A 24,298-nucleotide genomic window follows, 5' to 3' on the forward strand; every position below is an offset into this window, starting at 1 on the left:
TCATAATCTCATTGAATGGCAGAGAAGACTTGATGGGCCTACTTCTGCTTCTAGTTGGCTGGGCAGTTGGTTTATGATGCAGAGCAAGGCCAGCAGCACAGGTTCAATTCCCACACCGGCTGAGGTTATTCATGAAGGTCCCGCCTTCCCAACTTTGCTCCTCGCCTGAAGTGTGATGATCCTCCGGTTAAATCACCACCAGTCAGCTCTCTCCCTCGAAGGGGAAAGCATCTTATGGACATCTGGCACCATGGCGACTTTACTTACTTGTAATCTTGCCTCTTTTACCAAGGTTTTGGTAATCTGTCCTAAAATGCCCTGACGTAGCGCTGTGTCAAATTTTATTCCAGTAAAGCACTTTGGAGAATTGAACTATAATAATAATCTTTATTGTCACAAGTAGGCTTACATTAACACTGCAATGAAGTTACTGTGAATAGCCCCAAGTCTTCACATTCCGATGCCTGTTCAGGTACACAGAGGGAGAATTCAGAATGTCCAAATTACCTAACAGCACATCTTTCGGGACTTGTGGGAGGAAACTGGAGCACCCGGAGGAAACCCACACAGACACGGGGAGAATGTGCAGACTCCGCACAGACAGTGACCCAAGCTGGAATCTAACCTGGGACCCTGGCGCTGTGAAGCAACAGTGATAACCACTGTGCTACCATGCCGCCCATATTATAGAAATATCTGGTATGGGGAGAAAAGACTGATTGACTGCCTGTTAAAAATAATTGGTTACAAGCGCAGCAAGGTGTTGCAGTGCCACCTCACTGCACCGAGGACCCAGGTTTGATCCCGGCCCTGGGTCACTTTGTGTGGAGGTTGCACATTCTCCCCATGTCTGCGTGGGTCTCACCTCCACAAACCCAAAAGATGTGCAGGGTAGTTAGATTAGCCATGCTAAATGCACAGTAGCACAGTGGTTAGCACCGTTGCTTCACAGCACCAGGGTCTCGGGTTTGATTCGTGTTTGGGTCACTGTCTGTGTGGAGTCTGCACGTTCTCCCCGTGTCTGCATGGGTCTCACCCCCCCCCCCCCCCCCACCCCCCCCACATCTCAAAAGATGTACAGGGTAGGTGAATTGGCCGCGATAAATTGCCCCTTAACTGCGAGGTAAAAAGGAGTTTGCAACCCTGCTTGAGCCTGTTCCCACCAGTCAGCTAGATTATGGCTCTAGCATGCAGGGAAATTGAGGAATTTACAGGAATGAATTCGATGAGAAAACAATTTTGCTGGAACTAATGCGGCAATCAGCGAAACCTTTACCTCAATCTGATTATTTGCGGAAAGTTTTTTTTCCTAAATGTTACCATTAGACGTGAGCCAGTGGCCACAAGGAACTGGGTTGAGAGGGCGCCAAATCCAGTTCATGGAGGATGTTTGGAAAGGGAGAAATAAAGATCTAGAGAAACATGGTCCCAGGCATTCCAAAGTCAACTTTCCTCAAATGACTAAATTAATTTCTCTAGTTATTAAGCTTGCAATAATAGTTTGTCTGCACGTTCTCAATTAAAATCAGCACAGAAGCAGTGGGGTCTCCCATCACGTTTGTTCTTTGAAAGAGCTATTCCCGTCCTCTTGGTAATTATATTAAATCGATGTTCTTTGGTAGTCAACCTCCTCGAGCGTCAAAGATATTAAGCAAATTCTGATGCATTTAACTTGCAAATGCAATAGGAAGTTAGCAGATAGCTCACAGAAAATACAGCTGTACAGGTCTAATCTTTAAATCACTTCAACTTATTCATGTACTTGGTTGGAAACTATTTAAAATACCACAGGGAAAGCATATTCACTCTTCACATTGGTTATCAACAAGCTACTCAAAAAGATTTTTGGTGCATCCTAAATATAATTTCATTGCGGTCACAAGGTCGACAGCTACAGATAACCTCCTGCTCTTGATATCTCAAACCCAACTGCAACATTGCACATTTGTTTTCCATTCCTCAGCGCAAGGCAACGTGACCTTTGACACAGTGCGTCACCTGCTGCGTTTATTTTTCCAACCCAATGTATAAAATTTTATTAAAGGTTGCTGCACAGAGGAAGTGGCTCACCAGAGGAAATCCAGTTCAGAGACTCTTAACGTAGGCTCCGCGTTTATGTTGTTCACTGACGGGAGGTCCAACTGCATTGCAGACTGCAGTCTGACTCCCATTTGTCTCCTTGCGCAGTGTGCTAGTTTTGGTTTTTAGCTACACAACTTTAGCCTAACTTTCTACTCCACGTGAGCCACTTCCTGCGTCAGTCTTCTCCCACAGGCACCTATCTAGCTTTGCCTTAAATGCTGCTCTCCTCAACTGCTGTTTTGTGGTAGTGAGTTCCATATTTTGACCAGAAGCAGTTTCTCCTTGGTTCCTTTTCCGAATTATTCACAACTAACCTAATATTTATTGCCCTCTGGTTTTGGTCGACTCCACTTGGCAACATCATCTCTACCTCTAGCCGTGCAAATTTTAAAAGAGCTTTATCGTTTTTCATTATCTAGTTTATAACGTAGATGTCTTTTAAGGGGAAGCTAGGAAATCAAGTAAGGGAGAAAGTGATGGAAGGACATGCAGATTCGGCTGCATGAAGAGAGGTGAGAGGAGAATCAAGTGCAGGGTAAATAAACCAATAGATCATGGACATTGTGATTGGACTAGATTGTAATTTGATACATGATGTTTGCAGACCGGCACATATAGCATGATGACTGGGATTCAGTGCAAATGAGGTGTTGTTGTACTTTGTATATTATATGATTCGGCACCAGTGGGCTGCCACTTGACTGTATGCCTACTTGAGTAATTGAAATCCGTGGCATCCTCTTGTAGTGTAAAGTTATATCTAAGGAGAAAGTGCCAGAGGGCCTTGAGTAAAAGCAGCCAAAACATTGGATGGTATGGTGCCACCGAGGGTAAGCACTATTGTTCACCACTGCCTCGGGCAGAGTTAGATGGCGATGAATTGGCAGACGGACATTCAGTGGTCCCCTCCAATGAAGTCAAGGCTGTGTTGTCACTAGGCTCTGATGGGGTAAAGCTGCGACGGCCGTTCTCAGCCTGGGCCTTCTGCTCCAGGATGCTGCCTTCCACCAGCAAGAATATGTCATTGCCGTGTTTGGTCTCGAAAGTGAAGGTCTGCTCCTCATAGCACCAGAGATTCTTCTTCCAACTTTGGGTGATTGCGGAGTCAGCACGTTCTCCCCATGTCTGCGTGGGTTTCCTCCCGGTGCTCCGGTTTCCTCCCACAGTCCAGGTTGGGTGCTCTTTCAGAGGGTTGGTGCAGACTCGATGGGCTGAATGGCCTCCTCCTGCACTGTAGGAATCCGTATGTTTTATTGCCGCACAAGCTGAAGTGTGTATCAGCTAGCGGGCAGAACACTGAATTACTTGAATGAGTCTCGAGCACATCCAGAGCTTCGTGGTCTCAGCCACAGCTAAGCGCATAACACGCTTGTCGCTTGCGTGTCAGAAGGTTACTGAGCCCTGAAATAGGGGCTCCCGATTCAGTGCGGCACTGCAGACATGCTGCATTGACAGGTACAATCTGTGTTGTTAAACTGAGTTCCCATCCGTCCCCTTGGGTGAATGTAAAAGATGCTATGGCAATATTTAAAAGAAAAGCAGGAGAGATTTCCCCAGTGCCCAAGCCAATCCATTAACCCAGTAAGAAGTCTTACAACACCAGGTTAAAGTCCAACAGGTTTGTTTCAAACACGAGCTTTCGGAGCACGGCTCCTTCTTCAGGTGAATGGAAAGGCTTGTTCCAGAAATGTTTATATAGACACAGTCAGAGATGCCCCGGAATGCGAGCACCTGCAGGCAATCAAATCATCAAAGATGCAGAGAGAGAGGTAACTCCAGGTTAAAGAGGTGTGAATTGTTTTAACCAATCCATTAACCAACATCGCTTTTACAAGGAAAAATGATCTCGTTCCTATCCTGTTACTGTTTGTGGAATCTTGCTGCTCACAGATTTGCTGCACTGTTTCCAACATCTGCGACTGCATTTCAAATGTATAAAGCCCTTTGGGTGCCCTGAGGTTGATAAAGGTGCCAAAGAAAAGCCGGTTTATTCTTACTTTTGTTCTGACCTTTTGATGTGATTTTTCTTTTCTTGCAGAAGTGATCCTGACCTTGAATGTCACCTTAACGGCAATTTTCCTTTTTCTCCCAGGTGATGTTTTCGTTTGAGGCTGGACGCAGATGTGGATCTGGTCCGGGGAACTTCACTTTCGAGACCAAGCACGGCAATGACATATTCTTGCTGGTGGAAGGCAGCATCCTGGAGCAGAAGGCCCAGGCTGAGAACTGCCGTCGCAGCTTTCCCCCATCAGAGCCTAGTGACAACACAGCCATGACTTCATTGGAGGGGACCACTGAATGTCCATCTGCCGATTCATCGCCACCTAACTCTGCCGAGGCAGTGGTGAACAATAGTAATGGCGGAACAATGGGAAACAAATCTGGTGTATCCGAAGGACCGACTGTTGCCAAGAAGGAGCAAGCCCTGCTGCGGGGCTCGGAGGAGAAAGACTATTCCAAACTCCTCAAAACCCGTAGCCTGCCAGATCCCCCCACTGCAGGGCCACCAACACCGCCGAGGTCTCCCAAACTGCCCATTCTAAACACAGATCCCACCTCCATCTACTCCGACCCCATTGACGCCCTGACCCTCGGCAAGTGCAACTCGGACTGCCTGTACGCTGATCCAGTCGACAGTGTCCCCAAGGGCTTGCAACCCAAAGCCCTGAGTGCCCAAGATCCAGCATGGCAAGGCTACAGGGATAGGAAAGCCCCGGGGCAGAGGGCAGAGCCTCTGTACGCGGACATTTACGAGCGGGTGAACTACGAGTTTTCCCGGGTGGCCGTCAGCCCTCGATCAGAAGAGCACATCTATGATGAGCCGGAGGGAAGGGCGTTCCATCAATGCCCTGAAGGCAGGGCACCCCAGCCCCTGCCCATGCCCACTGCCATCTATGACGAAGCCCAAGGGAGCAATCGGGGCGCTTGGAAACAAAAGGGTTTGGATTGTGTGGTTGGGCACGAGATCCCGTACGACCCTAACAAGGACGATTATTCAGTCCCACTTCTCTCGAGGGGGGGTGAGGCACCGGCTATCAAACCAAAAAAGCCCAAGCCCAAGCCCTTGACGGCACCAAAACCAACCAGCAGGCCGTTTGCGAAAGACAAGCGGTCGGATTGCCGGGAGATTGGGAAGCAGCTGATCAACTCCACGTCTGAGTGGCCAGCACTCAAAAGTAATTTCAATAGCTCAAATAACTGCATTTACAGCAAGGTTGTGAAGACCAGGAGACCAGAGAAAGAGGCATCAGTGGATGACCTCAACATTAACCAGGAATCTATTTATGAAGATCTTGGGAACCTTTGATGGACTCTTTAGATGAGATCTGGTTCTTCGTCCACTTTGTGTTTCTGTTTTCCAAATACCTGTCTTGCTGTCTCAAGCAGGGACAGAATGTTATTACCTCATCTTATGAACAACAAAAATTAAGTGATGATCATTGTTTTAGTATTTCCTTATGTTCAGCTAAGCTGTGAAATGGAGATACAATGGCTGCAGTCCGAGAAAAGCTAGAAGGAATCAGGTACCAAAGTTGACACATTTATTGTTCGCTTGTTTTGGATATGTGAAAATAGCCCTGTTTTGATTTTGACATGTTCTAGCTCAGTTCCTCTCTGGCTAGCAGTGATGCCTGTGCCAGGGAATGAGCGATCCACTCTTTTTTTTTCTTGACCATCCATTGGGCCCACCTTCCCTCCTGCTTTTGTAACTGCACAGAATGGGTTTCCTATGTTTCGGAACTTCCTGTGCCGGAATTTAAAACCACCCTGGATTGCAACGCCCAAGTGCCTTGTGGTGAGGTCAAGGGTGGCTCACATTGAGAGGTTGGGGAAGAAGAGGACAAGTGGGGAAGCCTCTTGCCGAAGATGGATGAGGGGACTGTGCCACCGAAACAGATGACGTGGCCCACGTACAAAGTGTGCAAATGGTGATGCAGAACGTGGCAGGAACGCCTTTTCCATGAACTACCAAAGTGAGGGAGTTGTGTACTCAACCGAGAACGTGCTGGGGAGTTCAAATTTGTGTATGAAAACCTGCTCACAACAGACTTGTTTCCTTTTGCCCGACATTTTTTAAAAAGTCTTTTCTTTTCCTATTTTTAAGATTATTTTGTATTCCAGAGCCATGTTTTGTTTTCTGTTGTAATATCTATTGTGTGCACTGTACTATAAAAATGTATGGATTCCTTTTTCTCTGCTTATTCGGTGTGTTTTTTTTTGTCATCCTGGTTCACTCTGTTGATGCTCACCGAGGTAATGCAACGATTCTGTATTTTGGAGTAAAACATGATATGGGAAAATGAAGGTTCAGTTTACATACAAATATACGTTCCTTTTCCACTGGTACTTATTGAAGCTGGTCCAGGCAGGACATTAGTGCATAGGCCATATCAATATCCTAATCACTCACTACGTAAAAAGGTTATTCCTCCTTTTGCCTTTGGTTCTTTAGCTATTCATCTTAAATTGGCGTCCTCTGCTTCTCGACCCTTCTGCGGCCCGGTGGCACAGTGGTTAGCACTGCTGCCTCACAGCACCAGCGTCCCAGGTCCAGTTCCGGCCTTCGGTCACTGTCTGTCTGTGTGGAGTTTGCACTTTCTCCCCGTGTCTGCGCGGTTTTCCTCCAGATGCTCCGGTTTCCTGCCACAGTCCAAAGATGTGCAGGTTAGGTGGATTGGCCATGCTAAATTGTTCCTTAGTGTCCAAAACATTAGATCGGGTTACGGGGATAGGGTGGGGGCGTGGGCCTAGGTAGAGTGCTTTTTTGGAGGGTCAGTGCAGACACGATGGGCCGATTGGCCTCCTTCTGCACTTTAAGAATCTATGGTTCTTCGGCGAATGGGAATGGGCGCCGGACTACCAGAAGGATGTGGAGGCTTCAGAGAGGGTGCAGAATGTTGCCTGGTATGGAGGATATTGGCTATGAGGAGCAGTTGAATAAACTCGGTTTGTTCTCACTGGAACGACGGAAGTTGATGGGCGACCTGATAGAGGTCTACAAAATGATGAGGGGCACAGACAGAGTGGATAGTCAGAGGCTTTTTCCCCAGGGTAGAGGAGGGTCAATTACTAGGGGGCATAGGTTTAAGGTGCGAGGGGCAAGGTTTAGAGGTGATGTACGAGGCAAGTTTTTTTACACGGAGGGTAGTGGGTGCCTGGAACTCGCTGCCGGAGGAGGTGGTGGAAGCTGGGGCAATAGTGAAGTTTAAGGGACATCTTGACAAATACATGAATATAGAACATAGAACAGTACAGCACAGTACAGGCCCTTCAGCCCACGATGTTGTGCTGTCCATTTATCCTAATCTAAGATCAACCTAACCTACACCCCTTCAATTTACTGCTGTCCATGTGCCTGTCTAAAAGTCGCTTAAATGTCCCTAATGGCTCTGACTCCACCACCTCTGCTGGCAGTGCATTCCAAGCACCCACCACTCTCCGTGTAAAGAACCGACCTCTGACATCTCCCCTATACCTTCCTCCAATCACCTTAAAATTATGTCCCCTCGTGACAGCCATTTCCACCCTGGGAAAAGTCTCTGGCTATCCACTCTATCCATGCCTCTCATCACCTTGTACACCTCTATCAAGTCACCTCTCTGCCTTCTTCACTCCAGTGAGAAAAGCCCTAGCTCCCTCAACCTTCCTTCATAAGACATGCCCTCCAGTCCAGGCAGCATCCTGGTAAATCTCCTCTGTACCCTCTCCAAAGCATCCACATCCTTCATATAATTAGAATTAGAATTAGAACAGTACAGCACAGTGAGGCAACCAGAACTGGACACAATATTCCAAGTGTGGTCCAACTAGGGTTTTATAAAGCTGCAGTAAAACCTCGCGGCTCTTCAACTTAATCCCCCTGTTAATGAAAGCCAACACACCATACCCCTTCTTAACAACCCTATCAACCTGGGTGGCAACTTTGAGGGGTCTATGTACGTGGACCCCAAGATCCCTCTGTTCCTCTACATTTCCAAGAATCTTGCCTTTAACCCTGCATTCAGCATTCAAATTCAACCTTCCAAAATGAATCACTTCACATTTATTGAGGTTGAACTCCATCTGCCACTTCTCAGCCCTGCTCTGCATTCTGTCAATGTCCTGTTGTAACCTGCAACAATCCTCGACACTATCTACAACTCCACCAACCTTTGTGTCATTGGCAAACTTACTAATTCACCCTTTCACTCATCCAAGTTATTTATGAAAACCAAAAAGAGCAGAGGTCCCAGAACAGATGCTTGCGGGACACCACTGGTCACGGACCTCCAGGTGGAATACCTTCCATCCACTACCACTCGCTGTCTTCCTTCGGCCAGCCAAATGTCCCTGTATCCCATGCCCCCTAACTTTCTGAATGAGCCTACCATGGGGAACCTGATCAAATGCCTTACTGAAATCCATTGACACCACATCCACTGCCCGACCTTCATCAATGTGTCTCGTCACATCCTCAAAGAATTCAATGAGGCTTGTGAGCCATGACCTGCCCCTCACAAAGCCATGCTGACTGTCTTTAATCAAACTATGTTTTTCTAAATAATCATAAATTCTATCTCTCAGAATCCTTTCCAATATTTTGCTCACCACAGACGTAAGACTGGTCTGTAATTCCCAGGGATTTCCCTATTCCCTTTCTTGAACAGGGGAACAACATTCGCCTCCCTTCAATCATCTGGTACTACTCCAGTGGAGAGTGAGGACGCAAAGTTCATCGCCAATGGCGCATCAATCTCCTCCCTTGCTTCCCGTAGTAACCTTGAGTATATCCTGTCAGGCCCAGGGGACTTATCTATCCTGATGCTTTTAAAAATCTCCAGCACATCCTCCTTCTTAATATCAACCTGTTTGAGTCTATTAACCTGGTTCACACTGTTCTCATGGGCAACAGGTCCTCTAATGAATACTGAAGCAGAATATTAACTTAGGGCCTCCCCATCTCTTCAGACTTTCGGCACAAGTTCCCTCCACTATCCCTGATCGGCCCTACTTTCACTCTGATCATCCTCTTATTTCTCGCATAAGTGTAGAATGCCTTGGGGTTTTCCTGAATCCTTCCCGCCAGGGCTTTTTCATGCCCCCTTCTAGCTCTCCTCAGTCCATTTTTGAGTTCCTTTCTGCCTACCTTGTAACCCTCTAGAGCCGAGTCAGATCCTTGCTTCCTCAACCTTGCATAAGCTTCCTTCTGTCTCTTGACTCGAAGCTCCATTTCTCTTGTCATCCAAGGCTCCTTCACCTTACCATTCCTTCCTTGTCTCAGTGGGACAAAACTGTCCAGCACTCACAGCAAGTGCCCCTTAAACAATCCCCACATTACTGTTGTGCAGTTCCCCAAGAACAATTGTTCCCACTTTATGCTCCTCAGCTGCTGCCTAATAGCAGTATAATTTCCCCTCCCCCAATTAAATACCTTCCCATACTGTGTGTTCCTATCCCTCTCCATGACGATGTTAAAGGTCAAGGAGTTGTGGTCACTGTCACTGAAATGCTCTCCCACTGAGACATCTGACACCTGGCCTGGTTCGTTGCCGAGCACCAAGTCCAATATGGCCTCCCCCCTAGTTGGCCTATCGACATATTGAGTCAGGAATCCTTCCTGTACACACATGACAAAATCTGCTCCATCCAAACCATTTGCACTAAGGAGGTTCCAGTCAATATTAGGGAAGTTGAAGTCACCCATGACAACAACTCTGTGACTTCTGCACTTTTCCAAGATCTGCCGCCAATCTGTTCCTCCATCTCTCTGCTGCTACTGGGGGGTCTATAGAAAACTCCCAATAAAGTGACTGCTCCTTTCTTGTTTCTAACTTCCACCCAAACTGACTCAGTAGACAAACCCTCCTCAACTACCTCCTTTTCTGCAGCTGTGATGCACTCCCTAATTAACAGTGTCACTCCCCCATCTCTTTTACCTCCCTCCCTATTCTTCTTAAAACAACTAAACCATGGAACACCTAACAACCATTCCTGCCCCTGTGAAATCTATGTCTCCGTAATGGCCACAACATCGTAGTTCCCAGTACTGATCCATGCTCTAAGTTCATCTCCCTTATTCCTGACACTCCTTGCATTGAAACAGACACACTTTAACCCATTCCACTGAGTGCAACTTTGCCCTATCAACTGTCTATCCTTCCTCACAGACTTGCTGTATACTATTTCTGCCTGTTCAACAGCTACCCTATCCTCTGATCCGTAGCTCTGGTTCCCATCCCCCTGCCAAACTAGTTTAAACCCTCCCGAAGAGCTCCAGCAAACCTCCCACCCAGGATATTGGTGCCCCTCCAGTTTAGGTGCAATCCACCCTTCATGTACAGGTCCCATCTTCCCCAGAAGGTACCCAATGATCCACAAATCTGAAGCCTTCCCTCCTGCACCAGCCCTGTAGCCACGTGTTCAGCTGCACTCGCTCTCTGTTCCTTACCTCACTTGCATGTAGCACCGGTAGCAATCCTGAGATCACTACTCTGCTCGTCCTGCTCCTTGGCTTCCAACCTAACTCCCTAAATCACTTTTTTAGATTCTCATCCCTTTTCTTAGCTAAGTCGTTGGTGCCAATGTGCACCACGACTTCTGGTTGCTCCCCCTCCCCCTTAGGAATCCTGTAGACTCGGTCCGAGACATCCCTGGCCCTGGCACCCGGGAGACAACATATCTTCCCGGATTCTCACTTGCGACCACAGAATCTCCTATGCGTTCCCCTAACCATTGAATCTCCTATTACTATTGCTTTTCTATTCTCCCCCTTCTGAGCCACAGAGCCAGACTCTGTGCCAGAGACCTGGCCGCAAGGGCCTTCCCCCGGTAGGTCATTCCCCCCCCCCCCAACAGCATCCAAAACAGTATACTTGTTTTGAAGGGGAACGGCCACGAGGGATCCCTGCACTGTCTGGGATGGGAATAGAGGGATACGGACCCCGGAAGTGTAAGATTTTAGTTTAGACGGGCAGCATGGTTGGCGCAGGCTTGGAGGGCTGAAGGGCCTGTTCCTGTGCTGTACTTTCTCTTTGTTCTTTGGAACAGCTCATCGCTATCCACTCTGTCTCGACCCCACCATGATTTTGAACATCTCCATCAAACCCTGCTCTCGGGTCTCTCTCTTTTCTGGCTAAGAAGAACTCCAGCTTCTTCAAGCTATTAAGTCGCTCATCCCTAGAACTAATCATGTAAACCTTTTTTCCTGCATCTTCTCCAAAGCCTTTATATTGTTCCGACCAGTCCCCAGGTGAAGTCCCCAAATTTGTTCCCCTCTTTTGCCTCTGTGGGAACTAACTCGGCCCAAGCCCTAATTTGTAAAATTTTGAATGGGCTGCCCCCAGGTGAGGAGTGATGAACTGGCTTCCTTTATTCAGCCCCCCTCGGTTGGCCATAACAAATTTAGTTTAAAAAGAATCCCTTGTGGATCCCCCATCCCAGTCCCAATATATTTACGTTTTAAAAGGAGCCAAGTTAACCAGCCTAATTCGGTTAAAGAGCCAGTTTATTAACTAAATGCAAGGAATATAATAAATATTGCACAGACATTCACACAGATTAGAAGTTAAAGTATCCGAAAATAGGTTTAAAAAAAAAAAAGAATTACATAGAAACATAGAAGGTAGACGCAGGAGGAGGCCATTCGACCCTTCAAGCCGGTTCTGTCATTCATCATGATCATGGCTGATCATCAAATTCAATAGCCTAATCCTGCTTTCTCCCCATAACCCTTGATTCCATTCACTTCAAGTGCTATATAAGAACATAAGGACTAGGAGCAGGAGTAGGCCATCGGGCCCCTCGAGCCTGCTCCGCCATTCAATGAGATTATGGCTGATCGTTTGTGGATTCAGCTCCACTTTCCGGCCCGTTACCTTCAACGATTTGTCTATGTGTACTCCCAGGTCTCTTTGTTCCTGAACTGCCATTATTTTATATCCATTTTCAGATTGTTATACCATTTATTTTATATTAGTTGTCCTTGTTCTGTCCCACCAAACTCTAATCTGTGGAATTCACTACCCCAGAGTGTGGTGGATGGCAGGACAGTGAGTAAATTTAAGGAGGAGATCGACTGATTTTTAATTAGTAATGGGTTTAAGAGTTCTGGAGAACGGGTGGAGAAAATGGAGTTGAGGTTGACAGGAGATCAGCCATGATCGTATTGAATAGCGGAACAAGCTCAAGGGGTAAATTGCTCACTTGCTTCTCTGCATTACATTTCATCTGTCCAGCCATTCTCTGTCACATCTGTCCTTTCTACCAGCCTTGTATCCTCTATAAAGTTTGAAACTGACGACTGAACTTCAAACCTTGTGAGGCACCAAATGATTTATGATACATTGATGCCCTTGTCATTTACCCAGAGGTTGGTTAGACTGTGCCCTTACAGCTCAATGGTTGGCTGCTACCAAACTCTCCAGATTGTAGAATCATAGAATTTACAATCCAGAAGGAGGACATTCGGCCCATCGAGTCTGCAGTTGCCCTTGCAAAGAGCACCCAGTTAATTCCAAGCCTCCACCCTTTCCCCGTAACCCCACCAAACCTTTTTTGGACACCTAAGGGCAATTTAGCATGGCCAATCCACCTAACCTGCACATCTTTGGACTGTGGGAGGAAACCGGAGCACCCGGAGGAAACCCATAGAGACACGAGGAGAACGTGCAGACTCCGCACAGACAGTGACCAAAGCCGGGTATCGAACCTGGGACCCTGGGGCTGTGAAGCAGCTGTGCTAACCACCATGCTACCCTGCTGCCCTATGAAGATGAACACACCAAAGGCAACACAACACCCTACTTATTTTTCTCTTCCTGATTCCTCAGCCAAGCAAACATTGACTCGGGGACAATATTCCCATCGCTAAGGCGGGAGAGAGAGGGTTGAAAATCACCTCGGATATAGGAATCTGAGCTCTGAATTGTGGGTTGACATCCAGCGGGAGCTTGCAACCAGTGTGTGTGGTGGTGAGGTCGACTCCTCCCTTCATCATATTGGGAACTCCAATCTGGGATTTGAATGAAGTGACCCCTCCCTGGTTATGGCCACAGAAGGTGCATTCACCTATCGCACTGTGAATCATTCCACGACTTCACACTATTCTCCATTGTGTGAATACGGCAACAGCTCATTCGGTAAAAGAAGCCATTATGCCACTGCACAAACGTGAATATCTACCAGTTGTCACAAAGAATATTGAGTGACTCACATGAGTCTCAAATACTTCCAGAGTTTTGTGATCTCAGCATTCCTGGTGTAGCCTCATAACCCTAAGCATTGCCAGGCTAAATATAGTCTTGAATGCCAGCGAATCAGCCTCTCATTTTATACCACACCATGCCATGTTCACTTTAGTTCAAGAAAAGAAAATGGTCAAGAATGGCTCCTGATTGGCTATTCTCCACTTTTTTTACTTGGCCCAAGACCAGTTTCAACACTAGTCACTTGCAGACGTGTCGCCCGCCATCTTCTGCTGATAATGAAAGTTTGGAAGAATTTAGACTTCTGCCCTCCCCAGATGTGAACGCTTCTGGAAGCAATGTCGGGTTTGCTGGCGAGGGGGCCTTTGTGGTGATGCATCAGAGAAACGTCACCCACAAAAAAGAGACCTGGTGAAACAACTCGATATATTGGGTTTTCTCTGTGTTATCCAATCGAAGTTGCTGTCGGAGCTACAGGTGTGGCTATTTTTGCCACGTGCACCAATTTCAATAGAATGTGCCTTGCACACACTTGCACAACTGGAGCAAATGTACTTTAAAATGTGTAATTACTTTGCAGATATCACCCACCATTCCATAAACAAAAGATTAAAGCATCACAAAAATCAGAAAACACCCACTCTGCTTCTCATATCACCATAGGGCAGCACGGTAGCATAGAGGGCAGCACGGTAGCATAGTGGTTAGCATAAATGCTTCACAGCTCCAGGGTCCCAGGTTCGATTCCCGGCTGGGTCACTGTCTGTGCGGAGTCTGCACATCCTCCCCGTGTGTGCGTGGGTTTCCTCCGGGTGCTCCGGTTTCCTCCCACAGTCCAAAGATGTGCGGGTTAGGTGGATTGGCCATGCTAAATTGCCCGTAGTGTCCTAAAAAGTAAGGTTAGGGGGGGGGGGGGTTTGTTGGGTTACGGGTATAGGGTGGATACGTGGGTTTGAGTAGGGTGATCATGGCTCGGCACAACATCGAGGGCCGAAGGGCCTGTTCTGTGCTGTACTGTTCTATATTGTAAACAAACACTCAAATAATGTGAACGTTCACCCAAATATGCCATACAAATTTGTATTGAGATCACATGCCCAAGGTCAATGTCTATTACTCATTTTTTTACTTATTAATGAGAGTGCAATTAGCCATACGTGGCTTGTGACTGACTTCTTGGACAACCATGGAACTACTTCCCTAAAAACTTCAAGTCTTGGTGCTTAAATTAATTCTTAACCTCTTTAATGCTCATTCTTTTTTTAAAACCCCTGGGAGGACTCACTCCACCCCATCTGTAACATTCTTCAGTCCTACAATTCTCCCAGATATCCACGCTCTGCAATTTTGGCTTCTTGAACACTCCTGATTATAATCACTTGACTATCGGTGGGGAAAGCGAAAAGATTAATATCACCCGATTGGTATCTTCAGCTGACGAGGCCCTGTGATCTGGAATTACTTCCCCAAACCTCTGTCTCTTAACAACTTTACTCTGAATAACTCTCCTCTATTAATCTGCTTCTTCAAACCTACTAACCTTTTTGACACCTGTCCTAATATGTCCTTTTCTGACCGTGTTGGATTTTGATTGAAAACAGAAACTATCTACAGGTGCTGGATGAATGAAAGATGTTTCACTTTTTGGTCACCTTGAGGAATTCATACATTCTTGGGTATTTTCTGATCCCTATAGTAAAAGGTTTAAAACTAAATTGTATATCTTTTGTGGAGCAAAGGTGGAAAGAAAGAAAGGAGCTTGAAACCACACTCTGATATTAGCAAATTATCGCATCCTGAATTTCTTTTGTCTGCTTCTTCATGGCATTAGCTAGTTCCAAAGTGCACAACAACAAACTTGCTGAAGATTTTCACTATTGTTGAATTCACTCGTGGCAATTTTTTTGCCACCCTGAGCTGCAGTCGTTAAACTGGGAGATTCCCAGGAAATAATGACCATGTTCCACTCCTCCATGCCAAGGATGATCAAGGTTGACAATCTAAATCAATTTAAGAGTACTCAATTTTTTTTTCTCCAATTAAAGGGCAAATTAGACGTAGAACATACAGTGCAGAAAGAGGCCATTTGACCCATCGAGTCTGCACCGACCCACTTAAGCCCTCACTTCCACCCTGTCCCCGTAACCCAATAACCCCGCCCAACCTTTTGGACACGAAGAGCAATTTAGCATGGCCAATCCACCTAACCTGCACGTCTTTGGACTGGGAGGAAATCGGAGCACCTGGAGGAAACCCACGCAGTCACTGGAGAACGTGCAGACTCTGCACAGACAGTGACCCAGCGGGGAATCGAACCTGGGACTGAAGCCACAGTGCTATCCACTTGTGCTACTGTGCTGCCCTAAGGTTGACAATCCTCAGCAGTGCAGGTGTTGTCTTTGCGATGATAAGCCTTGTGTGATTGCATTTTCCAATATTACCTTGAATGCTATTAATCTTTTTGCTTTCCCTATTTACCCTTTCTGGTAGAAGTGATGGATGCTAATGCACTATTTGAAGAACATAGTGGCTGATATTTATCCCTCAGCCAAGATCACTAATAATATTAATCTTGGGCAGCACGGTGGTGCAGTGGCTAGCACTGCTGCTTCACAATGCCAAGGTCCCAGGCACGATCCCGACTCTGGGTCACTGTCTGTGTGGAGTTTGCACATTCTCCCTGTGTTTGCGTGGGTTTTGCCCCCACAACCCAAAGATGTGCAGGATAGGTGGATTGGACATGCTAAATTGCCCCTTAATTGGAAAAAAATTAATTGGGTACTCTAAATTTATGGAAAAAAAATAATTTTTATTGTCGTAAGTAGGTTTACATTAACACAGCAATGAAGTTACTGTGAAAAGCCCCTAGTCACCACATTCCGGTGCCTGTTCGGGTACCAGATGTTCAAATTACCTAACAGCACGTCTTTCGGGACTTATGGGAGGAAACTGGAGCACCTGGAGGAAACCCAGGCAGACACAGGGAGAATGTGTGGACTCCGCACAGACAGTGACCCAAGCCGGGAATGGACCCTGGCGCTGTGAAGAAACAGTGCTAACCACTGAGCTACCGTGAACAGCATACCTGGTCATCCCCTTATTGCTGTTGAGTGGGTCCTTGCTCTGTTCAAATGGTCTGCTGTATTGTCTCCATTACGATAGTGACTGCACTTCAAATGGCTTTAATGGTTCCAAAGTACTTTGGGAGACGTTGAAATAATGGGAGCTGGTGTTTTAAGTGCACGTTCTATCTTTTCGTAAACCTAAAGTTAATAGGATGTTGTGGGGTGCTAACCACTCAGCCTTGGATGGTGCTCTGAGGAAGCCATCTAACCCTTTGTGACTGTGGTAAATATTCAAAATAGAAGGCCAGAAATTTTAAAGGGAGCATATTTGTATACTTCATTCCCCATAGCCTGTACTGGAGCAGGCTGTTGAATCATCATGTGAACTACTTAAAGCTTGTTAACGAATTTGAATAAGTTATTTGGTTTCTGACTTTATTTAATATAAACGTGGAATAATTTCTAGTAGCACAAATATGTACATTTTAAATTCTATTTTGACTGGATCTTTTAGTTTAAACATAGCTTGTTCATTTTAATAACTGTTGACGGAGCTGTACCTTTTGCATAAGAATGTTGTTTTTTCATTCATTGACGTTGTGTGCTGGATTTTTCACCTCCGGTAGCAGAGATTCCAGCATGGAGAAAAATGGGATCGGTGCCCGTTTCCGCTGCTCCGGTCCCCACTGGCGGTGTAATCGAGGTTCGGGCCCGGTACCAGTGGGATGATGCAAATAGGAGTATTTAAGGTGAAGCCCCCCCCTCCCCCCAATCGTGCTGAACCCCTCGAGGCAGCGAACCCCCCCCCCCCCCAGAGGAGGTAACCCTCCATAGCATCTTGGGGTTAAGTTCTTTCACTTCCTCTTTTTCTCAGCAAAAAACATTAATTGTTTTTGATGTGGTCCTGAGCTCCAATCACAGCTTGATTTTTTAAATAAACATTGGGGTTAGTTTCAGACTGGACAAAAGCAAATTACTGTGGATGCTGGAATCTGAAACGAAAGAGAAAATGCTGGAAAACCTCAGCAGGTCTGGCAGCATCTGTAGGGAGAACAAAGAGCTAACGTTTCGAGTCCATTGACTCTTTGTCAAAGGGTTAGTTTCACAGCAGGCTACTTGAGATCCATTCAAGCCTGAAGGGAAATTAAAACAATCCATACATCTGGCTGACCAAAAACTGTCAATTACAGGCTACTAAAAGCTATTTATCTTTGAAGTGAATAGAAGCCTTGCAGATCAAAGACTCTGAGGGTGTTTGAAGCCTTTCTATGAAGTTACAGCTGCTGCTTTCTGGACATCTGTCTGAGGCAGCGGGTGCAAGGCCCTAAACAGCCCCTAAGCTTCTTTGACCACGTTTGACTGAATGCCAGGAGACATCATAGGGGCAGCACGGTGGTGCAGTGGGTTAGCCCTGCTGCCTCACGGCCCCGAGGTCCCAGGTTCGATACTGGACTGAGTGAAAAAGCATTGATTTGTTTTCACTTTCTGCCTGGTCTGCTCTTTAGCGTCCAGGCAGAAGTGAGTGGTGAGAGTGGTTCTTTGCTATGGGAGAGTTTATTGGCTATGGGAGAGGTTCTCGGCTATGGTGGGAGTCTGATCGGGGTCGTAGGGGTGGGGGGTCGGTTCACCTTCATGTTTGCATTCTGTGGTGGAGGGGTGATACAGCAATTCCCATGATGGGAGGGTGGATGGAGGATTGTTGGGAATTGGGGGAGCTAGCCGATAGACCTCCCTATTGGGCCACCCGTTCAAAATGGCAGCCCAGTAGCAGAATCCATTGCGACCCTGCCATGTAGAAATTTGCTTGGCAGGATACACTGAATCGCTTATGTGCACCTCTTCCAGCACAAAACAACGCTATCTTTCTGTTCCTTCAATGCACAAAATTAAATCGCACTTCTTTGTTTTGGTTCCAGTGGGATTGTGGGAGTTGGTAGGAGAGAAGGATGTTGGTGGAGTGGGTTTGGGGGTTGTATGTGGCTGGGGAGGGGAGGATTGCAGATCAGTTTCACTTGACATCGAACTCTCCGGTTCTGTCTGAGGTTACGAGAACACAGTCCCTGTAGAATTTATGTCAGAACAATGTGGATGACTGCTTTCCTCATTTCAATGTCAGGAAGAACATGCATTCTCCCATGACTGGTTGACTGAGTGATAACATTCAGTTTCACCTGGTTACCTTGGCGATCAGTCGCTAACGAGTATCATTGTCCCTCTTGAGGAACCCTGCGTCTCTGGTCATGGGTTCTGTGGATCCTTGCGTGGCCGATGAACCCGATCTAGAGTCGTATCTTTGGCCGCACACTTGCCGGTGCTTATGGGAGATGGGATTGGTCCTTGGACTCTGGATCACTGGTATTCCTTTCTCAGGATCATTTTCCAACCTTGTCATCAGGTGTTCACAAAGAATCGAGTCCCTTCAATCAGGAGGTTCCTCCAAGAAGGTCTGTTCTGAGCAAGGGTCTCCTCGGCGTTGACGTCTATGTTGCATTTCTTGAGGTAATCCTTCAGGGAGTCTTTGAAATGCTTCCTTTGTCCTCCTCCTTGTTCCTTGAGCTGGGTAAAGAAGATTTGCTTTGGCAGTTGGGCCTCTGACATCCTAAGTACGTGGCTGGCCCATTGGAGTTGGTTTCAGATGATCATGGTTTCTATGCTGGTGCTCTTGGCTCCTTCAAGGACGCTGATATTAGTAAGCCTGTCCTCCCAGCTGATGCAGAGAATCCGTCTCAGACAGTGTTGATGATAGGACCTTGAAGTGGTGTGTGTACATAGTCCACGTTTCTGAGCATAGAAGAGTTGGGAGGACGACTGTTTTATACACGAAGATCAGTCCGAAGCTAGGGACTTCCAGATCTCACGTTATGTCCCCGTCAGATCTCGGCAATCGCCACAGGGCTTGTTTGTGTGGTGGGCTTGTTTGCGTGGTGCGTGTGTTGGTTTCCTCTAGGTAGATGCCTTGTGAGATGCATCTTTTAACATGGGTATGCTGCTGCGCATTAATAGAGGCACAGTCCTTGACAGAAGGTAGGTCCAGTTCCAGTGGCAAGGGAAACCTGACAACTGGGGAACTGCCTATTGCTGAAGTCGTCATCCGCCATTGCAACTGTTGATATGAGTATCTTCCACCTGATGAGCTGTTAAGGACTTGTTTTGGATTGTGCTTTGTCTGTTCCTTCCCTCCAACCTTACCATCGTGGGTGACCCTGCCAGGAGGGTCTCGTGATCAACGGAGCACTCTAGCATATCTACCTTGCTGGCAATCCACGGAAAGGTTCACTGCTCTAGTTATACCCCTCACTGGACTTGTAGTGGATCTCTACCACTAAGCCATCACCTACTCTTCTGAGAATATCAGTCTCGATTTCTTGCTCAAGTCTCTGGAGTGGGATTTGAAACCTTAAATATTTGACTTGTAATTACTATCCACATCAGAAACCCCAGATTGTGCGTTAAAGGGGAGATGGTGGCGTAGTGGTATTGTGACTGGATTAGTAGTCCAGAGACCCAAGGTAATTCAAATCACGGCAGATGGTGGAAAATGAATTCAATAAAAAATCTGGAATGGCCTAGCAAGCATCTGAGTTGTATTAAACCACTAATAGTCAATAAGGAATAATACCAGTTCCCAGTCTGTCCCACCAGCAGGGCAGACCCAGCAGAGCTGGCAGCACAGTAGTGCATGATGTGTTATGTACTCTGGGATAACACAGGCTGCAACTCGATGCAACTTTGACGAAAAGATACTCCAGACTTTGAAGTAAATTTAATGTGATTTATTGAACCATTAGCACAGTTCTCTATGAGTTCGATTCCCGGCTAATCTTTTTTTTTCATACATTTAGAGTACCCAATTAATTTTTTCCAATTCAGGGGCAATTTAGCATGGCCAATCCACCTAGCCTGCACATTTTTGGGTTGTGGGGGCGAATCCCACGCAACCACGGGGAGAATGTGCAAACTCCACACGGACAGTGAACCAGAGCTGGGATCGAACCTGGGACCTCGGCGCCGTCTTTAGCCAATTTTTACTCACTCCACATGATATCACAGGAAACGGCTGAAGGCACTAGACAGTCCAAAGGCCCTGACAATATTCCAGCAATAATACTGAGAACATGTGCTCCAGATCTTGTGCCCTTAGCCAAGCTCTTCCAGTACAGCTACAACATTGTCAAACCCAGCAATGTGAAAAATTGCCCACGTATGTCCTTCACACAAAAAACAGGACAAATCCAACCTAGCCAATTACCACACCATCAGCCTACTTTAAAAAAAAAAAAATTTAGATTACCCAATAATTTTTTCCAATTAAGGGGCAATTTAGCGTGGCCAATCCACCTACTCTGCACATTTTTGGGTTGTGGGGGTGAAACCCACGCAGACACGGGGAGAATATGCAAACTCCACACGGACAGTGACCCAGAGCCGGGATCGAACCTGGGAACCTCAGCGCCGTGAGGCGGTTGTGCTAACCACTAGGCCACCGTGCTGCCCACCATCAGCCTACTTTTGACCATCACTAAATAGAAGGAATGAGTCCTCTGCGGTGCTATCAAGCGGCACTTGCTTAGCAATAACCTGCTCATTGATGCTCAGTTTGCGTTCTACCGGGGTCATTCTGCTCTTGACCTCATTACAGCCTTGGTTCAAACATGGACAAGAAAGCTGAACTTCAGAAGTGAAGTGAGAATGATGACCCTTAAATAATGAGACACCATAGCTGGGAGTGAAGTATGGGCTGGAGCAGGGGGAATTGTTTAGATACATGCATGTTCGAGATTTTGCCAGGAAGGAAATACAGAGCTTCCCAGTGGAGCCGGCTTCCACATTGCGGGAGGAGGTGCTGATGACAGGGGGACTGGAGAAGGGGGTAGTGTCAGCGGTTTACGGGGCTATTTTGGAAGAGGCGAAGGCACTGCTGGAAGGGATCAAAGCAAAGTGGAAGAGTTGGGAGAGGGTATGGAGGAGGGGTTCTGGTGTGAAGTGCTCCGGAGGGGTGAATGCCTCCACCTCGTGCATGAGGTTGGGGCTGAAACAGCTGACGGTGGTATACAGAGCGCACCTCACAAGGGCCAGGATGAGCCGGTTCTTTGAGGGGGATAGAAGATGTGTGTGAACGTTGCCGGGAGGAGGGGGCCCACAGATCACGTTCATCTGTTTTGGTCCTGTCCAAAGCTGGAGGATTACTGGAAGGAGGTGTTTAGGGTAATCTCTAAAGTGATGCATGTGAAACTGGACCCGGGTCCCCGGGAGGCCATATTCGGGGTGTCGGACCAGCCAGTGTTGGAAACGGGTGCGGAGGCAGATGTTGTAGCCTTCGCCTTATTGATCGCCCGAAGGTGGATCCTGATAGGTTGGAGAGCAGCCTCTCCACCCTGTGCCCTGGCGTGGCGGGGGGACCTGCTGGAATTCTTGACTCTTGAAATGGTTAAGTTTGAACTGAGGGGAAGAATGGAGGGGTTCTACAATTCATGGGCGTTGTTCATTTTGCAGTTTCAAGAATTGGATAACATAGAACATTAGTGTAGGGAGGGTTGGTGGGATGGAGACTGTATGTGTTAATGGTGACTATGGATGATTCCTGATTCCTTTTTGTTATTTGTTTATGTTAACATGTGGGAAGTTGTTTGGGGGTTGGTGGGAGGATGGGATCGTTGTTGTTGATATGGGGATTGACATTATATTCGTTACTGCTTATTGTTTATTGTTGATGGGTGCAAATATGGGTGAAAAAGGAGAATAAAAGTAGATTAAAAAAATAAAATAATGAGGCACCATTAGATTGCGTATGGCATCATGTAGCCATAGCAACTCTGGAGTCAATGGGAACCCAGGCGGGTACTCTCCTGGTTGGAGTCCTACCTGGCACAAACAAAGATGGTTGTGGTTGTTGGCGGTCAGTCATCTCAGCTCCAAGACATCACTGTGGGAGTCCTCAAGGTAGTGTCCTAGGCCCAGCCATCTTCAGCTGCTTTATCAATGACCAAATAGGAACGTACATGGTTGAGTGGAAATGTGGCAGAATAGGTTGAATGGCCTCTTTTTTGCTGCAAAGCTTCTATGGTTCCATTGAAACACATTTGAGGCACTTGCAGAGCAGTCGGCCACAATGGAACAATTAAAATTGGTTAAAATTGGGGGTTTGCAAGATGCCAGAGTTGGAGGAGCCTAAAGATCTCTGAGGGTCACATGGGACTCGAGGTAGGGAGGGGTGGAAGAGGCTGAGGGGTTGAAATGACGACTCCCTTTCCTAAAAGAGAGTTAAAGCATTACTGCATTCCGAAATTCTCTTACCAAACTCCTTACTCTTGCTACATTTCTTCCTCCACGTTTAAAATCAACTCTTCAACATTATGTTTGGACAACCCCCCCCCCCCCCCCCCCCCCCCCACCCCACTTGCTGGAGGCCTTCCGTTTCAAACATTTTTTAATGTTTTAAATATTTTAAGGTTTAAATATTTTTCAATTTTGTACATAAACAGTAAAACAATAACAGACCCCCACCCTCCTGAGCACAAAGACCCCCTCCCACACCCCAGATCCCTCCCCACTACCTAACAACTAACATTGACCAGCTGTTTATAGTACAGAATAAATGGCTGCCATCTCTGAATTGCACACTCTCTCGCATACGGTGTCACCGCAAGGGGTTAATACTGTAGAATCATAGAATTTACAGTGCAGAAGGAGGCCATTCAGCCCATCGAGTCTGCACCGGCCCTTGGAAAGAGCACCCTACTTAAACCTTATGCCTCTACCCTACCCCCTTTATCCCCATAACCCCACCTAACCTTTTTGGACACTAAGGGCAATTTAGCATGCCCAATCCACCTACCCTGCACATCTTTGGACTGTGGGAGGAAACCGGAGCACCCAGAGGAAACCCACGCAGACATGGGGAGAACGTGCAGACTCCACACGCAACCTGGGACCCTGGAGCTGTGAAGCAACTGTGCTAACCACTATGCTACCGTGCTGTCCATGGAGGATTCTCCCGTCCATGTCCCATGTTTCTGAGACCACAGTCAGTTTTGTTACCAGCTTTCGGAAGAAGGCTCAAAGTCATCCAGAAGTATTACATAAAGTTTATTGAGTAACACAACTTAAATAAATGCGTGAGCTCTTACTTTAAGAACTGTACTAGTAGAAAGGTTGCAACTTTTCTATACACTACAACTAGGCCTGACCACACTATCAGCCCTGAGCTAAATCTCTGCCTTTGTTCTCCTCACAGTCTAATCAGCCAAAGAGCATTGAGGGCTGCTTGCTTCCCCCTTTATACCTGTCAGTGCTGCCCCCTAGTGGTCTTTCCATTTCCCATCAGCCTCTTCTGTACATACCCATGCAAAGGTCACATCACAGTCAACCCAAGATGGCAGCCAGCCCCAACCACCAGACGGAACAAAGAACCCTCAGTTGCCATCAGAACTCTACCCACACTCCCCCTCCCCATCCCAGAAATCCCCCAGCCACTTCCTCTCAAACTAACAGCTCTTCCCTTCCTCCCACCCTGCATACCTTCCGGAATGTGCCTCAACAGGTCCAGCAAGCCGGAGCCCCTACCACCCACACACACCCCCCCCACCCCCCCATCTTGTTCCCATTCACTCGCCAACCTCGGCGAGGTAAACCCCTGCCAGAGCCCACAGCACCCAAATAAACAACCACAGGAAAAAAAAAACCCACCCTCCAGCCAAACAACAGACACCCACCAAAACGAGAAAACACAACAAAAAGAAAAATCCCCAAACAAAACACACCAATTTTAATTAACAGCAACTCGGTACAAAAAGGGAGAAGGGCAACGAGGGAGAAATAAGAAAAAGCACACATCTTTACAACAACGTCCCCATACAAACCCGTCCTGACCACCAGTTAAGTCCCCTTCAACCCCACTCAATTCTGTCCAAGTCCTTGAGCTTTAATAAAAGCCTCCATTTCCTCTGTTGTCTCGAAGAAATGGTCCTT

The 24,298-nt window shown here is 46.9% G+C and overlaps 1 protein-coding gene across 1 annotated transcript in view; it reads left to right on the plus strand.

Annotated features, from left to right (window-relative positions):
- The window catches only part of dok1b (docking protein 1b), a 94,565-nt gene extending 88,287 nt beyond the window's left edge, over positions 1–6,278 (plus strand). The window contains exon 5 of the mRNA XM_038793151.1: positions 4,175–6,278. Coding sequence (XP_038649079.1) covers positions 4,175–5,389 — 1,215 coding nt within the window. The 3' untranslated portion in view covers positions 5,390–6,278. The remainder of the gene's footprint in view (positions 1–4,174) is intronic.
- Positions 6,279–24,298: the final 18,020 nt, after the last annotated feature.

Source organism: Scyliorhinus canicula, chromosome 3 (assembly GCF_902713615.1).
Source record: "Scyliorhinus canicula chromosome 3, sScyCan1.1, whole genome shotgun sequence".
Taxonomy (NCBI): domain Eukaryota; kingdom Metazoa; phylum Chordata; class Chondrichthyes; order Carcharhiniformes; family Scyliorhinidae; genus Scyliorhinus; species Scyliorhinus canicula.